We start from the raw sequence: 16,813 nt of genomic DNA on the forward strand, positions 1-16,813 counted from the left end.
ATCCGCAATGTGCCAATACCGCAACATGCCTGGGCTTGCGAGCGCCCTTAATAGCTGTATGCAGCTCAAGTTGTTCAGGCACGAGCAGCGACTGCTGCAGGTCTCCTACTGTAATCATAGGAATTATTCTTTTTTCTTTATTATTATTATGGAACGATCACATGATTTCATGGCCTAAACAAGCGAATTTGAAACAAACTTTGCATGCACGTTGGGCCTGGCGAAAATTTTTATATTTTAAAGTTTTATGTGATGAATAAAACTCTGTAGCGTTGGTTAAAGCGTCTGCCTGACAGTTCTGAGGACCCGGGTTCAATCCCCGGCCCCGCCTGTGTGGAGTTTGCATGTTCTCCCCGTGCCTGCGTGGGTTTTCTCCGGGCACTCCGGTTTCCTCCCACATCCCAAAAACATGCATTAATTGGAGACTCTAAATTACCCGTAGGTGGGACTGTGAGTGCGAACGGTTATTTGTTTGTATGTATGTGCCCTGCAATTGGCTGGCAACCAGTTCAGGGAGTACCCCGTCTCCTGCCCGATGATAGCTGGGATAGGCTCCAGCACGCCTGCGACCCTAGTGAGGAGAAGCGCCTCAGAAAATGGATGGATGGATGGATGGACGGACTTATTTTTCGCCTTTTGCAGCCTATCACATTTTAACTCCTCCTCCTACAGATTCAATCCGATCAACTTTAAACTTTGGATGTTAAATCTAAACATATTGAAGATGAAAGGTTATCAAAATATTTTCGTTTCTTATAAAGGTGACATGTTCGCCAAGAAAACAACGCTGTTTTGAGGGTCGAAACATGCATACAAACTCATGTAATTTTGCACACACATCAAGCCTGGCAAACAATTCAATATTTTATAGGTATAGTGTGCAATTATTACAAAATGGATCAGTAGCGCCCACGACCAAATTTCAACAAAGCAGCCCCAGCTGTACATTTCACCGAGATCTACCCAAACTGGGAGGTGTATGTAGTAGCCCAAGACCAACAAAAAGGTTTCTTAGATCCATACCTTAAACCCAACAATAAGTCCGCCAAGTTCTGACCTTTTACAGTCGTCATATTTTTACAAACTACATATTTTATAAGATGAATTTCAAACTTCGGGTGTATCATCTCAACATGTTGAAGATAGAAATGTATTCAACACTTTCCATATTGTCACGCTGTTGTGTTGTCCTGCAAATAATTGTTAAGTGGAATGTAATGATGTACGGTTTTAAGCAAATATCAATCTGAAAAGTGTGGTGCGCATTTATATTCAATGCATCTGCTATATGTCAATACATGAACATGCCAGTACCCCAGTGTGCCAGTTCCCCACCGTGGCCAGGGGTGTCAGTGCCCTTAATAGCTGCTCGCAGCTCGAGTTTATTATTATTATTTTTTTTTAAATTATTATTATGCCTCAAAGCTAACCGTACCCCATTCGAACCAAACTTGTCACTCACATCGAGCCTGATGAAAAAGTTTATAATTTAAAATTGTTTTATGGATGACTAAAAAGTGGCTCTGTAGCGCCCCCTAAAAAACCTATTTAAAAAAAAAAAAGGCACTACGTGTCACGCACCGCTACCAAAATTGGTAGGCACCCCGAGATGTACAAAAAAAGGCAGCAGAAGCCAAACCCTAAAATCAACAGGAACTGTTTTTTCTAAATAGAATTTTGGCCGTTTTTTGATCATCTTTCCATATTCACAGGGGTCAGACTTCTGTGAACTTGTCCAACAGCGTTCATCCGATTGACTTCAAACTTGGTGTGTAGCATCTCCAGACCTTGGACATTAAAAGTTGTTAGAAGCTTTTCATTTTGCCATACTATATGACGGGGGTAGGGCATCAGATTTTTCGTATCAAATTTCCGTGGCCACAAAACAGAAAATGCTTAATAACTCCCCTGTACATGCTCCAAAAAATCCCAAACTTTTCCCAAACTTCACGTTTCATAATAGTCACGGCCTGAAGAGATCTGTATGACAATATTTTGCAATAAAATCAAATCTAACGCCACCTAGTGGCGATAACAAATGTCTTCCTTCAAAATTTAATGTACTGCGCCGAGCACATTAAGCAGATCTACCTGAAATTTTGTCCGTTAAGCCTCAAAAACATTGATCATGCTTTGTAAAAACAAATTGTGACGTTTTGGCAGAAGACGTGGCCATGGTGGCGTGGCGAATGTTAATGAGTCACCGTGATATCAAAAGCTGTTGTAACGTCACTGCAGATGGTCATCTCTTTTCAAAATTTCATACACTTTATGACAGTCCACACTTAAAGGCATCTATGGAAAAAAAATATTTCATCTTACTAATAGCACCACCTACTGGCCAAAAGGAAATATCATGTATCATACTTTGTTGTTCTCCTGCTAGCAGGTTAATCTGATCTACGTAATATTGCTTAGAAGACTGTTAACACCTTCATGATATCACAATGAAAGGTTTGCGAGTGTTTGTGTTTAACAAACGCTGATGACGTAGCAACGTGCTGTTTGGCGTGCTGTTCGCCAAGAAACCAATGCTGTTTTGAGGATCTAAACATGGATGCAAACTCATAAGAGTTTATACACACATCAAGCCTGACGAACATTTCAATATTTTTACAGGTGTATAGCTCAGTAGTGCCCTCTCCAATTTTTCAAAAATTCAGCTCCGGCTGTACATCTCCTCTTGGCCTAACAAAATTGGGAGGTATAAGTAACAGCCGAAATCCTACAAAAAGATCTCTTGGAGCCATAACCTCAACCCAACAGGAAGTCCACCATTCTTAATTTACTTTCAAATGCTGACCTATTTTTCGCCTTTTAAAGCCCTCATACCTTTACGGACTTCTACACATTAACTTTACATTTTGGGTGTCTCATCGAAATATATTGAAGATTAAAACTTATTCAAAGGTTTTCATTTTGTCTAATGATGTTGCCATGTCGACATACTGTTGGCAGCACAGTTCGCCAAGAAATCAACGCCGCTTGGACGGTCTAAACATCCACAATAACTCATGAAACTTGGCACACACATCAAGCCTGGCAAAATATGACAGATTTAACATGTTTACTATGCAATTTCTAAAATGTGGTTCAGTGGCGCCCCCAAGAATTGAATTATTCTCTTGAAAATGCTCCATTACTTTTTATGTCAATATAAACATAACTCTTCATATTGTTTACCTTTACAGCGTGTCCTGTAGTTGGTGCAGCAGTCTCCTCGGGCTAGACAGTCATTTGAGCAGTGACAAGAATGGTTTTCATTCCGAATCTCCCCACAGCGATCTTTACTGCACCCATAGCCACCATCTGCTTGTGGGGAAAAAGAAACTCTCACCAAAGGCTTATACCAATGTATTGCCTGGATACATTGATAGTGATAGATAGGAGATATGGCACAGCATCTCTCCTCAAAACACAACCCCCCCCACACACACGCAGTAAATTATAAAGAATGCCAAATGGTCTATATAATGTAGTTAAGACACAGAGAGACTAAAAGAGTCACAAAAAGGCATTGAAGTGAGTGTTCTTGGAAATGTTTTGGTTGATTCGTGGATTACATCATCAACACCTGATGTGAATTTTAAACATTTAGCTTGTCAGACGATAGCAGAAAAAAAACTGAAACATTGAATAGTTGGATGTGCATTCTAAAGTTTAAGAAAGGTCAAATTAAATTCACCTGGAAAGGTTATAGTGCATTTTGGGTTAAGCCTCAAACTTCACACAGAAGCTGAATATCTCTTTGTTTTGATAAGATTATTCTGGAGATGGAGGGACGTGGAGGCGACTTAAATCGTGTTAAGGACTCATTATACTGCTGAGTGTTCTTTGTTTAGTTGTTTCAGAGCCCTCTTGTGGCAGTTCTACTGTAAAATCACTTCTCACCTTTAAACAGACCCCATTTCCTGTTTAGAGAGGAAGTTGTCATAAATCAGGAATTAAATGAGATGCATGCCTGATGCGTTTCTTGGCAGGACAATATTACTGGCTCCAGGACACGTGCCGCTGCACGATGAATGGCTGTTGTATCCTTGTAGAAAATGCCCTACTGCTTCCAGATTCCGTACAAATGTGATACATGTATGTTCTCGTTACTTCTGCGTAGCCGGCCCTTCCCGCAAGCCAATCATGTTGTAGTGGGGCGTGTCCTGCCTAGAAACAATATGGGAATCTAAATAAAGCCCCAGGACGTAGGAGCCAATCAGGTTACAGTGGGGGGGTGTCCTGCCTAGAAACCATGTGGGGATCCTAATAACGCATGCCTGACAGAATAGGGTACATCTCACTTGTATGTTTGCAACAGTATGAGAGTGAGACTTTGTGTGAAGCACTGCCAATGTATGCATTATATCATGTATTGTTTGTTTAGTAATTTCATGTGCAAATGTGCATATGTGCAGTTAATAATGAGTTTGTGAAGTTAATTGGGACGTGGGTTTATTAAACCCTGGATAAACATGGTGAGGTTACGTCAGAGAAACACACGTCAGAGAAACAAATCATGAGTTACTTGCTGTGGTGGTGACCCCCTGACAGGGTAAAGCTGGAAGTCACTTCTTTAGTGAGATGTAAGCTACAAGATAATTTGATCCATGCTAATAATTGGAGAGGGGGTTGTGAATGCTAACCTCATATAAATTAATTGATTTTTATCAAATCAGAATTATCTTGATTTTGCCAAGTATGTCCAAAAAACACACAAGGAATTTGTCTCCGGTAGTTGGAGCCGCTCTAGTACGACAGCAGACAGTCAATTGAAAGAGAACACTTTGGAGACATAAAGACATTTGAGAAAAACAGTCACTGAGCAATAAAGGGTTGGGAGTTATCTGGTAATGACGGTAGAATTTTTTTTTTATTATTATTTTGCGACCCTAGTGAGGAGAAGCGGTTCAGAAAATGGATAGATGGATGGATGGATTTTTTGGGGGGACAATTGTGTAAAAAGATGCAGAGTCCTCCAGCACGTAGAGCAGTTTGAATGACTAAAATTGCAATAGTCCGGTGCAATGACCATTGTGCAAAGGGCGCCGAGACTTCAAGGACTGTATGCAGTTTAAAGTGACTAATAGCGTGATAATCTGGGACAATGTTGATTGTGCAAATGTTGCAGACACTCCTCAGTCAGTGTGCAAGTGGTGCAGATGCTACTCTGGCATGAGTGGCCAGTATTGGTCAACAACAGATATGAAAATAGTGCAGTGTGGCGAGATAACTACAGTGAGTGCACGAGTAATGTATAATTGGCCCCACAGAAATGTGACAACGAACTCAAGTCAAACAATTGCCAGCATGTTGTAATGAAATTGTAGGTTAGGTGTTTAAGAAGTTGATCGCAAGAGGGAAGAAGCTGTTGGAATGTCTGCTAGTTCGAGTTTGCATTGATCGATAGCGTCTACCTGAGGGAAGGAGCTGGAAGAGCTGGTGACCGGGATGCGGACAGTCCGAGAGGATTTTGCACGCTCTTGTCTTAGTTCTGGCAGCGTGCAAGTCCTCAATGGTGGGTAGGGGGGTACCGACAATCCTTTCAGCAGTTTTGATTGTCCGTTGCAGTCGGAGTTTGTCCTTTTTTAGAGCAGCACCAAACCAGACTGTGATGGAAGAACACAGGACTGATTCAATGACCGCTGTGCAGAACTGACTCAGCAGCTCCTGCGGCAGGCCGTGCTTCCTCAGAAGCCGCAGGAAGTACATCCTCTGCTGGGCCTTTTTGAGGACGGAGTTGATGTTGATCGGCCACTTCAGGTCCCGAGAGACTGTAATTCCCAGGAACTTGAAGGTCTCAACATTTGACACAAAGCAGCTGGACAGCGTGAGGGGCAGCTGCGGCGAAGGATGCCTCCTGAAGTGCCTTGAGTGTCTTGAGTGTGTTCAGCTCCAGGTTGTGTCGGCCGCACCACAGCTCCAGCCGCTCCACTTCCTGTCGATTTGCAGACTCTTCACCGTCTTTGATGAGGCCGATGACAGTGGTGTCATCTGCAAACTTCAGGAGTTTGAAAGCCGGGTGCGTTGACGTGCAGTCGTTCGTGTAGAGAGAAGAGCAGCGGAGAGAGGACACAACCTTGGGGGCGCCCCGGTGCTGATGCTGCGTGTGGATGAGGTGGTCTCTCCCAGCCTCACCTGCTGTGTACTGCCCGTCAGGAAGCTGTAAATCCACTGATAGATGGCAGGCGAGGTGCTGAGTTGGAGAAGCTTGGAGCAAAGGAGTTCAGGGATGATGGTGTTGAACGCTGAGCTGAAGTCCACGAACAGGATCCTCGCGTAGGTCCCTGCGCTGTCGAGGTGTTCTAGGATGAAGTGCAGTCCCATGTTGACTGCATCATCTGCAGACCTGTTTGCTCGGTAGGCAAACTGCAGGGGGTCCAACAGGGGACCTGTGACGCTCTTGAGGTGGTCCAGCACAAGACGTTTGAAGGACTTCATGACCACAGATGTAAAGGCGACAGTCATTGAGACCCGAGATTGTAGGTTTCTTGGGGACTGGAATGATGGTGGAGTGTTTGAAACAGGATGGTACTTCGCACAGTTCCAGAGATCTATTGAAGATCTGTGTGAAGACTGGAGCCAGCTGACTTTGAGGCAGGATGGGGACACTCCGCCTGTGTGGAGTTTGCATGTTCTCCCCGTGCCTGCGTGGGTTTTCTCCGGGCACTCCGGTTTCCCCACATCCCAAAAACATGCGTGGTAGGTTAATTGACAACTTTAAATTGCGCGTAGGTTTAAATGTGAGTGCGAATGGTTGGTTGTTTGTATGTGCCCTGCGATTGGCTGGCAACCAGTTCAGGGTGTACCCTGCCTCCTGCCCGATGATAGCTGGGATAGGCTGCAGCACGCCTAGTGAGGAGAATCAGCTCAGATAATGGATGGATGAATGGATGGTGTGTAGTCAGAGTGGGTCCAGAGAGTTGTTTTGAAAAAAATATATATACCGGCATTACCAGATAACTATTAACCCTTTATTGCTCATTGACTGTTTTTTGTCAATGTCTTTATGTCTCAAAAGTGTTCTCTGTCAATTGACTGTCTGTTGTCGTACTAGAGCGGCTCCAACTAACGGAGACAAATTCCTCGTGTGTTTTTTGGACATACTTGGCTAATAAAGATGATTCCGATTCTGATTGTGTAGCTGTAGATTCAAATGAGGAGAAAACAGGAGGTGAGAGCAAGACTTTTCATTTCTCGCAATAGATTGTCATAACATTTCCCCCTTGACCAGAGGCGTGAGGTTTGCAAACGCAGACAAACCCCAGAAGAGTCGTGTCATTGAGGGCTGCATTGTCATTTGACTGGTGCCACATTTCAGTGATACAGAAAAAGTCTATATTACAGTCAAGGAGGATATCCTGGATGAGATGTCCATACTTGTGAGTGACTGAATGTTGAGAAGTCCGAAGTTGATGCTGATGCTGTCTTTTCAGAGTGATGGTTTCGGTCTTGGTTGGCTAACTAACACTGGTGTGGTCGACTCCTCGGCCAATGTTTCGTGGCAGACCAGATGGATTTTATTGAAATTGTGTCATCAAGGTGGAAGTTTCGACAGGACCCTTGGTGAATGTACTTTGGGCGGGGCTGGTGAGCGATGTCCGGGTGGAGGTGGAGCGCCGCTGGCTGTGGCCAGGACAGCCGAAAGTGGAGTATTGTGTAGCAGTTATAGGTCAAATAAGAATTTAATTCATTTAGGAGAAAGTAATAAGCCGGGACCGACGTTTGCGTTACTTCCGGTTTATCGTATTTTTTTTAATTTTATTGTTATAATCAAACTATAATGTCTCTGAAAAGGGCACCACGTCAGTTTTTACAAGTTTAACTGTAGGCGAAATGACGACAAACCTTTTTTAATCAGTCTCATAATCTGGAGGTTGCAACACTGTATGACATTTTGAGTCCTAGGTTACAGCGGTTTACTTAAGCTCAGAACACACAAATTACGACCAAGAGTGGAATTTTATGGTCTATTTAATGAAACACACAACTACAAACTACAAAAAGAAAATAACACTGAGGGTAAAAGAAAGAAAGAAAATGAGGCGTATGAAAATGGAAAGGAGGACATCATGTGTGTGGTCCCTGGGCTAAAATAAATGAGCGTGTGAGCGTTTAATCAGAATCAGAATCATCTTTATTTGCCAAGTATGTCCAAAACACACAAGGAATTTGTCTCCGGTAGTTGGAGCCGCTCCAGTACAACAGACAGTCAATTTACAGAACACTTTTGAGACATAAAGACATTGACAAAAAACAATTGTGCAAAAAGATGCAGAGTCCTCTAGCACTTAGAGCAGTTCGAATGACTAATATTGCAGTAGTCCGGTGCAATGACCATTGTGCAAAGGGCGCTGAGACTTCAAGGAGTGTATGCGGTTTAAAGTGACGAGTAGCGCGATCATCTGGGACAATGATGGTTGTGCAAATGTTACAGATACTCCTCAATCGGTGTGCAAATGGAGCAGATGCTACTCTGCCATGAGTGGCCAGTATATGCAAATAGTGCAGCATGGCGAGACAACTACAGTGAGTGCACGAGTAATACATAATTGGCCCCACAGAAATGTGACAACGAACTCAAGTAAAAAAATTGCCAGCTTATTGTAATGGAATTATAGGTTAGGTGTTTAAGAAGTTGATCGGAAGAGGGAAGAAGCTGTTGGAATGTCTACTAGTTCTAGTTTGCGTTGATCGGTAGCGCCTACCTGAGGGAAGGAGCTGGAAGAGCTGGTGACCGGGGTGCAGACGGTCCGAGAGGATTTTGCACGCCCTTGTCTTAGTTCTGGCAGCGTGCAAGTCCTCAATGGTGGGTAGGGGGGTACCGACAATCCTTTCAGCAGTTTTGATTGTCAGTTGCAGTCGGAGTTTGTCCTTTTTTGTAGCAGCACCAAACCAGACTGTGATGGAAGAACACAGGACTGATTCGATGACCGCTGTGTAGAACTGTCTCAGCAGCTCCGGTGGCAGGCCGTGCTTTCTCAGAAGCCGCAGGAAGTACATCCTCTGCTGGGCCTTTTTGAGGACGGAGTTGATGTTGGTCGCCCACTTCAGGTCCTGAGAGATTGTAATTCCCAGGAACTTGAAGGTCTCGACGGTTGACACAAGGCAGCTGGACAACATGAGGGGCAGCTGTGGGGAAGGATGCCTCCTGAAGTCCACGATCATCTCTACCGTCTTGAGCGTGTTCAGCTCCAGGTTGTGTCGGCCACACCACAGCTCCAGCCGCTCCGCTTCCTGTCGATATGCAGACTCGTCACCGTCCTTGATGAGGCCGATGACAGTGGTGACATCTGCAAACTTCAGGAACTTGACAGTCGGGTTCGCTGAGGTGCAGTCGTTCGTGTAGAGAGAGAAGAGCAGCGGAGAGAGGACACAACCTTGGGGCGCCCCAGTGCTGATGCTGCGTGTGGATGAGGTGGCCTCCCCCAGCCTGACCTGCTGTGTCCTGCCAGTCAGAAAGCTGTAAATCCACTGGCAGATGGCAGGTGAGACGCTGAGCTGGAGAAGCTTGCTTGAAAGGAGTTCAGGGATGATGGTGTTGAACGCTGAGCTGAAGTCCACGAACAGGATCCTCGCGTAGGTCCCTGCACTGTCGAGGTGTTCTAGGATGAAGTGCAGTCCCATGTTGACTGCATCATCCGCAGACCTGTTCGCTTGGTAGGCAAACTGCAGGGGGTCCAGCAGGGGACCTGTGACACTCTTGAGGTGGTCCAGCACGAGACGTTCAAAGGACTTCATGACCACAGAAGTCAAAGCGACAGGCCTGTAGTCATTCAGACCAGAGATTGCAGGTTTCTTGGGGACTGGAATGATGGTGGAGCGTTTGAAACAGGATGGAACTTTGCACATTTCCAAAGATCTATTGAAGATCTGAGTGAAGACTGGAGCGAGCTGGTCCGCGCAGACTTTGAGGCAGGATGGGGACACATGGTCCGGTCCTGCCGCTTTGTTAATCTTCTGTTGTTTGAAGATGCGTCTCACATCCTGTTCATGGATGGTTAACGCAGGAGTCAGAGGTGTGGTTGTGGTCGCGGGTGCGGCCGGGTGGGTGTGTGGAGTGAAACTGTCCTTTTCAAATCTGCAATAGAAGGTATTCAAGTCGTTGGCTAGTGTGCTATTGTTCTCAGCTTGGGGGGATCGTCGCTTGTAGTTAGTCAGCGATTGGAATGCATGCCAGACTGATTTTGAGTCGTTCGCGCTAAACTGTTTTTCCAACTTTGCTGCATAGATCCTCTTTGCAATGTTAATTTCTTTAGTAAGCTGGTTTCTACCTCGATTATACAGGGCCCTGTCCCCGCTCTGATATGCATCTTCCTTTGCTTGGTGAAGCTGCTTAAGTTTAGCAGTGAACCACGGCTTGTTGTTGTTGAATGTCCAAAATGATTTTGTAGGTACACAAACCTCTTCACAGAAACTGATATAGGATGTGACAGTGTCCGTATATTCATCCAGACTGCCAGCTGAATTTTCAAAGACACTCCAGTCTGTGCAGTCTAAACAGCTTTGAAGTTCCATCTTGGCTTCATTGGTCCACTTTTTGACTGTTTTCACTGTAGGCTTCGCACATTTAAGTTCTTGCTTGTACGTCGGTATTAAGTGAATTAAGCAGTGATCAGACGAGCCCAGGGCTGCACGAGGTATAGCACGGTATACGTTTTTTACCGTAGTGTAGCAGTGGTCTAAAGTATTATTTTCCCTGGTAGGACATTCGATGTGCTGCTTGTATTTAGGGAGTTCGTGGTTGAGTTTAGCTTTGTTAAAGTCCCCGAGAATAATGAGGGGTGAGTCCGGGTGTTTTTTTTTCAATTTCGTTGACTTGTTCGGCGAGCGTTAGCAATGCGGCGTTCGTGTTAGCTTGCGGTGTAATATAGACTCCAGCCAGTATAAACGATGCAAACTCACGTGGGGAGTAGAATGGTTTACAGTTCAAAAACAGCGACTCCAAATGCGGGCTGCAGTGTGTGCTGAGCACCGTGACGCCACCATTTTTCGTTGATATGGAGGCATATCCCGCCGCCCTTCGTTTTCCCCGATGATTCCATGTCGCGGTCCGCTCGATGAATGTTGAAGCCGGGAAGCATGACGGCGCCATCGGGTACAGCGTCGCAAAGCCAGGTCTCCGTGAAGCACATGGCCGCGGAACGTCCGAAGTCTTTACTGGTCTTTAACAGAAGATGAAGCTCGTCCATTTTGTTGGGTAGGGAGCGTACATTCGCGAGGTGGATCGACGGGAACGCCAATCTGTGTCCTCTCTTGCGGAGTTTCACCTGAATGCCGGCTCGTTTTCCTCTGTGGCGCCGCTTCCGCCTCCATGCGCCGAAAACCGCAGACGCCGCTCCGGTGAGTAACTCGGGGAAAAAACTGAGCGGATTTTCGAAAGTTGGTGACAGAAAGTCCGGAGTAGCCTCCTTGATGGTTAGCAGGTCTCCCCTTGTGTAAGTGAGTCGTGTAAGGTCTCCAAAGACGGACGAAAAACACAAAAACAAAGACAATACTAGAGAGCGCGTTACCGAGGCGACCACACTGGTAGGCGCCATCTTGGTGCGTTGAGTCAGAGCGGGAGAAGGCAAAAGTTGGGATTTCGTATGAAGCTAGTAATTTCCCCACGATTATTAAGCACTGATGTCGTACATCACAGTAAGGATTGTAGTGTCGACTCACGAACGCAGATCAGCTGGTCTTTGGGAGTGGGTTTCCTTTGGAAGCGGCTTCGGAAGCAAGGTGACAGATTTGGTTGCAGACGAAAAAGATGGAGAAAAATAAAAACAAAGGGAACAAGAGAGGCGGGAGAAGAAAAATGGCTGGTCGTCTGCCTTCTTGGGAGAACCGGATGTTTCTCTTCATGCTTCTTTCGTGGCTTGCTGGCAATTTCAGAGCGATCCCGCAGCAATCCCTTCGTAGTAGCGGCTCTGATCGCTTAGCGGAGGCCCACGTTTAGGCTGGGAAGCCAAGTCCGTTCGATACCAGCTCGTGTTTACCAAGCCGTGTGCCCGCACAAAAGTGGAAACGGGGGAGGGGTGGCCGATGGCCTGCCCGGCTGGCGAGCTGCCAGCAAGGTACGAGGAGAGGGAAGACGAGCCTGAACTCAGAGAGGAAGGTGTGAGTTTAGAGCTAAATACCCCAGGGGCGGGGCGTAGGAAGAGGGCGTAAAAACAGACATTTTATCTTCCGTTAACAAACATCAAAGGCACGTCCACAAGTTCTGGCGCTTGCAGTTCCTCTCAATGCCAGTCGGTGGCGCCTCACATGCAGGTTTGAACCCTTAACTCTTAAGCACATAGTCTCCCCCAACCATTTGGTCCGGGAAGGTGTCTTTTGAAGACAGGAATCAATATTTGACTGGAAGCTGCTAATTAGGTTAAGGTCCACTTGATGTACACCAGGCATTGTCCTAGTCGCAGTCTCACAGCAGGGCAGCGTGGAGGAGTGGGGTTCTCAAGTGGTTCCGGAGCGCATGTCCCCTACATATCCCCCCTTGGTCGGCGAAAGTTTGGCTTGATGGCGGGTTTCGGCGACGTCTCCTTGGAAGGTGGCATAGGTTGGCAGGTACACACAGCAATGCAGTTACCAGAGTACAACATGAGTGCATACCACCACGCCCCCTTTTCGGCTATAACAGGTGTCCATGACAGCTTCTTACTCAATGTATGTGTCTATATGTGAATATTGATGTCAATGTTGTTTCTATGTGGTGAGGTCAAGAGATTGTGCAGTTGAGAGAGACAGGGGGAAATACTACCACTAACGTTGACAAAGAGTCTTTGTAGGGCTCTTCAAAAATAAGAGAAAAAGGAGACAAGAAGGGAAAAAAGAAAAAAAAGAAGTCATTCAGCCCAGCTCCCTCCTAGCAAACAGAGGGAGTCTCCAAAAAGGGAAAACAAAAACTCTACCATAAGGGGTGAACCACTCAAATAGTAACCAAAAAGAAGCGGTGAAAGGCAGGTGTTCTACTCTGTACAAAGGAAAGGAAACTTAGCTTAAGTCAAAGAGGAAGCAAGGAGGTCCGAGAACGTTTGGTCAGAGGGGGAGGACCTCCTGCACGGTTTGAGCTGGGACATTTTCGAGCTCAACCATTCCTTTCTACCGGAAGACGTCAGGCAAGCATTGGAGTGCTGTTCTGAGCAGCGCCGCCACTCCTGGGTTTTTCAGTAGACCAGGGAGGCAAGGCTGAAAATCGTGTCGTGGTCGAGGATGGTTAGGGCCACTAAGTTAAGATCTGTAGCACAGCTGGAATGTGCAAACAGGGGTTTTGACACCTTAGTGTTGGTGATGTCAAACGCCGAGTTCCTTCAAATGTAATTTGTTCCAGCATTTCAGGGCCAAATTCAAATTTGCGCTGTTTGAGAAACTTAGAAATCACAATTTGGCTGTCCTAAAATGCTGGATGGTAGGTGGTACCAAGTGGCATCCTCACTATGCAACGTGGCATCTTTGATTGCTCCAGCGACAAGAACGGTTTTTCTTTGGAACTCAGGATTTGCCATGCAGAGCTGTGGAGCTTGTAAGGAGAGAACTGAGGTGGGCCGGATTGGTGGGGCCTTTCAGGGCCATAGACCGAGTGATGTTAGTAGAGCTGAGGGGTCCTAAATCTGGGAGAATTCTATCTTTTGCCAAGTTGTCTAGAAAGGGAGCAATTTCACATAGCCTGTCGTTTATCAACATGTTAGCAATCTGTGTGTGAGCATAAACCGTTAGGAGCGTAGATGACAGCGTCGTTATGGCCTGCCTATTTTGGTTTAAAATTACGCAGCAAATGTTGAGAACTCAAATGGCTACTTTTAGCAGGTTGGGCTTCCTTGCCCTGTCCGGTCTCACAGTGTTGACCATCCTTTGTTTCGTGCGTTGGTGCATCGTGGGCGGAGTCTTGTGTGACAACCCCTCCCCGCTGTGTGGAGTCACGAGGAGCTGAGAAGTGAGCTCCACGGAGATGCAGTAACAAAAGTTTGTGATAATGCAAATGAGCAGGTGCAAAGACAAAGACCCCCTTTCGTCAAGCTGTCATCTGGCTGAGATTTTGGTAGCGGCGACGCATCCAGGAGGCTCATAGCGTAGTATTGGGAGGATTCTGTATTGTGTTCTGGCCGCTTCAAGGTACGCCGCACCTGTGCATAAATCTCACGCCTAGTATAGTCAATTAATGGCATGAAACGACTTAGCAGATCTTGCTTGTCCAATGAGCAAATGTACTGACTTGACAGGTGACACGAACACAGGATGAATTATGGAATGTGGCCCTATTGTCCAATGTAACCACACTAGCGAGCTTATGTGGGTGTTCACCAAAGCAAGGGCGCGACTTGTCATTTTGCAGTGTTGAAGGTTGAGTGTACGGCTGTCTTGCTGTACTTTGTCACGCAGTAGGTCAAACACATCCTCAGACATGACAGTGATGTCTGCTGCAGTATCCATGAGTCTGTCACATTGGAACGTACGTTCAAGTATGGTTGTCAAGTAAAATTTCCCTGACATGTCATTAACGGTGAGTTTACCTAGATGATGCCGAAATGCCTGCTTGTCTTTTTTGTTTGATAGGTAGCTGGAGTCATTCAGTGAGTCACAGGGCATGGTCAGAGACTGTCGAGGTCTGATTGTCTTTTGGTCCGCGAATTTTGATTTTAGTAATTACCTGGTCGGTTATGTGCTAGCCCATGGTTTGTTGGACGGGACACTCGCTAACTTTCATGTACAAAAGGTGCGTACGCACAAATACGTGGCGTCCGTTCTTTTTCACAGCAAAGTTCAGATGTATCAAGAGTGACATGACCGTGGAAATGTGCGGTGCCTCACGCCAACTGCATGACTGGCGTACGCACGTTTCTGCAGCTTTTGGTGCTTTGGCGACACTTAGAGGTGATGCTGGGAAACTCTTATTATAAAATGGTCACATCAGAGACACATGAACAAGTCGCACTGATGAACAATTCATGCCCGGCAACATTTGATTTCAACAATGTAAAAGAGGCAAAGACTCAGAACCACTGATATTTGTGAGGACACCTATTGACTGATAAAGGCGATCATTTATGCCGCCTATTGCCCTCACAATCGCTTCGTGACTCCAGCACATGCACTGAAAAAAAGAGTCCTTTGAATTTACTTCATTTGAACATGTGCATCGGTTGCACATGATTAAAATGTGTTTAAATTGACATAATTTACCCCTCTTCTCCTAAAAAAAAAAAAACATGATATTTTTGTCAGTGTGCATGTTCTCTCCTGTGTATTAAAATAATAAATTGAGGAATCAAAACGGAGTCAAAGTTTTTGATGTCCTGTTTGATATGCTGGTCTGCTTCTATTTGAATTCAAAAGATTTATTACAAATACCACACATGCAACATTTACGCATGAAGCTTTATCTCACAGGGCTGAGTGTAGGTTACTGTATGAACACATTTGTTATGCGTTCTAAAAATACATGGTATTAACCTTGTGGGGTGATCATAGTCAGCCACGTGCCATCCCATCACCCCTGAGAGAGCAGCGTCACCCATGATCACAGCGATTCTCTCCTCGAACGGGGTGAGGCCCCCCTGCGTCGGTTCTTCCGCCCTTTTTTGGCCACACTTTGGCGGTGGGCAGCTGTCCTCCGCTTCACATCCACCTTAATGTCTGACCACTTCTTTTTTAGTTCAAAGTGTGCGCGCTATTGTGTCTCCACAGCATTGACGGCCACACACGCGCTGTCCCATTCACTCCTCTTTCGTGTGTTGTTAACGCCGTAGGATAGCGTGCCAAAGAGGATTTTCTTGCGTGCCTCCACTTCATTGAGCAACTTCACATTCAGAAAAAATGATTTTCTTCATTACCTTGCTCATTTTCCTTTTTTTTCTGATCCTGCAGAGATCGGGATCTCAGGTGCAGGGTTCATTTATATGTGATTTGCATATTCAAATGTGGGCATGGACAGGGAAGAGTCGGCTAATCCAACATGTGCGCTCATTTCCACGTAGATTGGAATGTACGAAGGAAATGTGCTTGGATTCATGAGTACGCAGAGTTGCATACAGCTGGATATTTTTGTGCGTACGACGTTTTCTGGATTTGAGCGTACGCCATGTTTTAGTAGAAAATCCAAGTCTTTGTACATGAGGCCAATGGTCTTTGGGGGTGGGCTTCCTTTGGAAGCGGCTCTGGAAGCAAGGCGACAGATTTGGCTGCAGACGAAAAAGATGGAGAAAATAAAAACAGAGAACAAGAGAGGCGGGAGAAGAAAAATGGCTGGTCGTAATGCCTTCTTGAGAGAACCGGACATCTCGCTTCCTGCCTCTTTCGTGGCTCGCTGGCAATTTCAGAGGGATCCCGCTCGGCCGGTACTTTTGTAGTAGGGGCTGAGCGGAGGCCCATACCCACGTTAAGGCTTGGAGCCATGTCCGTTCGATCACGGCTCGCGTTTACCAAGCCGTGTGCCCACACAAAAGGGGAAACGGAGAACGGGTGGCTGGTGAGCTGCCAGCAAGGTATGAAGAGAGGAAACACAAGAATAGCCTGAACTCACAGAGAAAGGTGTGAGCTTAGAGCTAAATACCCCAGGGGCGGGGCGTAGGAAGAGGGAGTCTCCCGACTTGGAGGAGACCACACCCATCAGCCTGAATCTTGTCTACAAATTTGAGTAAATGGGTTTAAAATCATATTAATCTAAAACACTATCAACTTTGTAATCACACATGGGATCATTGCTTAAACTTTGCTCGTGTCAGATCAGTTGCTTATTGTTCAATACAACATTTCGTACTGTTTGATTTCAAATCATGCTTTCAAAATCTTGCAGAGGACCTGTCAAAGTGAGAATGGGGACACAAACACCAAGGCATACATTTTG

General features: G+C 45.8%; 1 protein-coding gene across 2 annotated transcripts in view; it reads right to left on the bottom strand.

Annotated features, from left to right (window-relative positions):
- The window catches only part of enpp2 (ectonucleotide pyrophosphatase/phosphodiesterase 2), a 297,302-nt gene that overhangs the window by 223,423 nt on the left and 57,066 nt on the right, over positions 1 to 16,813 (bottom strand). For both annotated transcript variants that reach the window (XM_061673612.1, XM_061673611.1), the window contains exon 4: positions 3,184 to 3,309. In XM_061673612.1, coding sequence (XP_061529596.1) covers positions 3,184 to 3,309 — 126 coding nt within the window. The remainder of the gene's footprint in view (positions 1 to 3,183; positions 3,310 to 16,813) is intronic.

Source organism: Phycodurus eques, chromosome 4 (assembly GCF_024500275.1).
Source record: "Phycodurus eques isolate BA_2022a chromosome 4, UOR_Pequ_1.1, whole genome shotgun sequence".
NCBI lineage: Eukaryota > Metazoa > Chordata > Actinopteri > Syngnathiformes > Syngnathidae > Phycodurus > Phycodurus eques.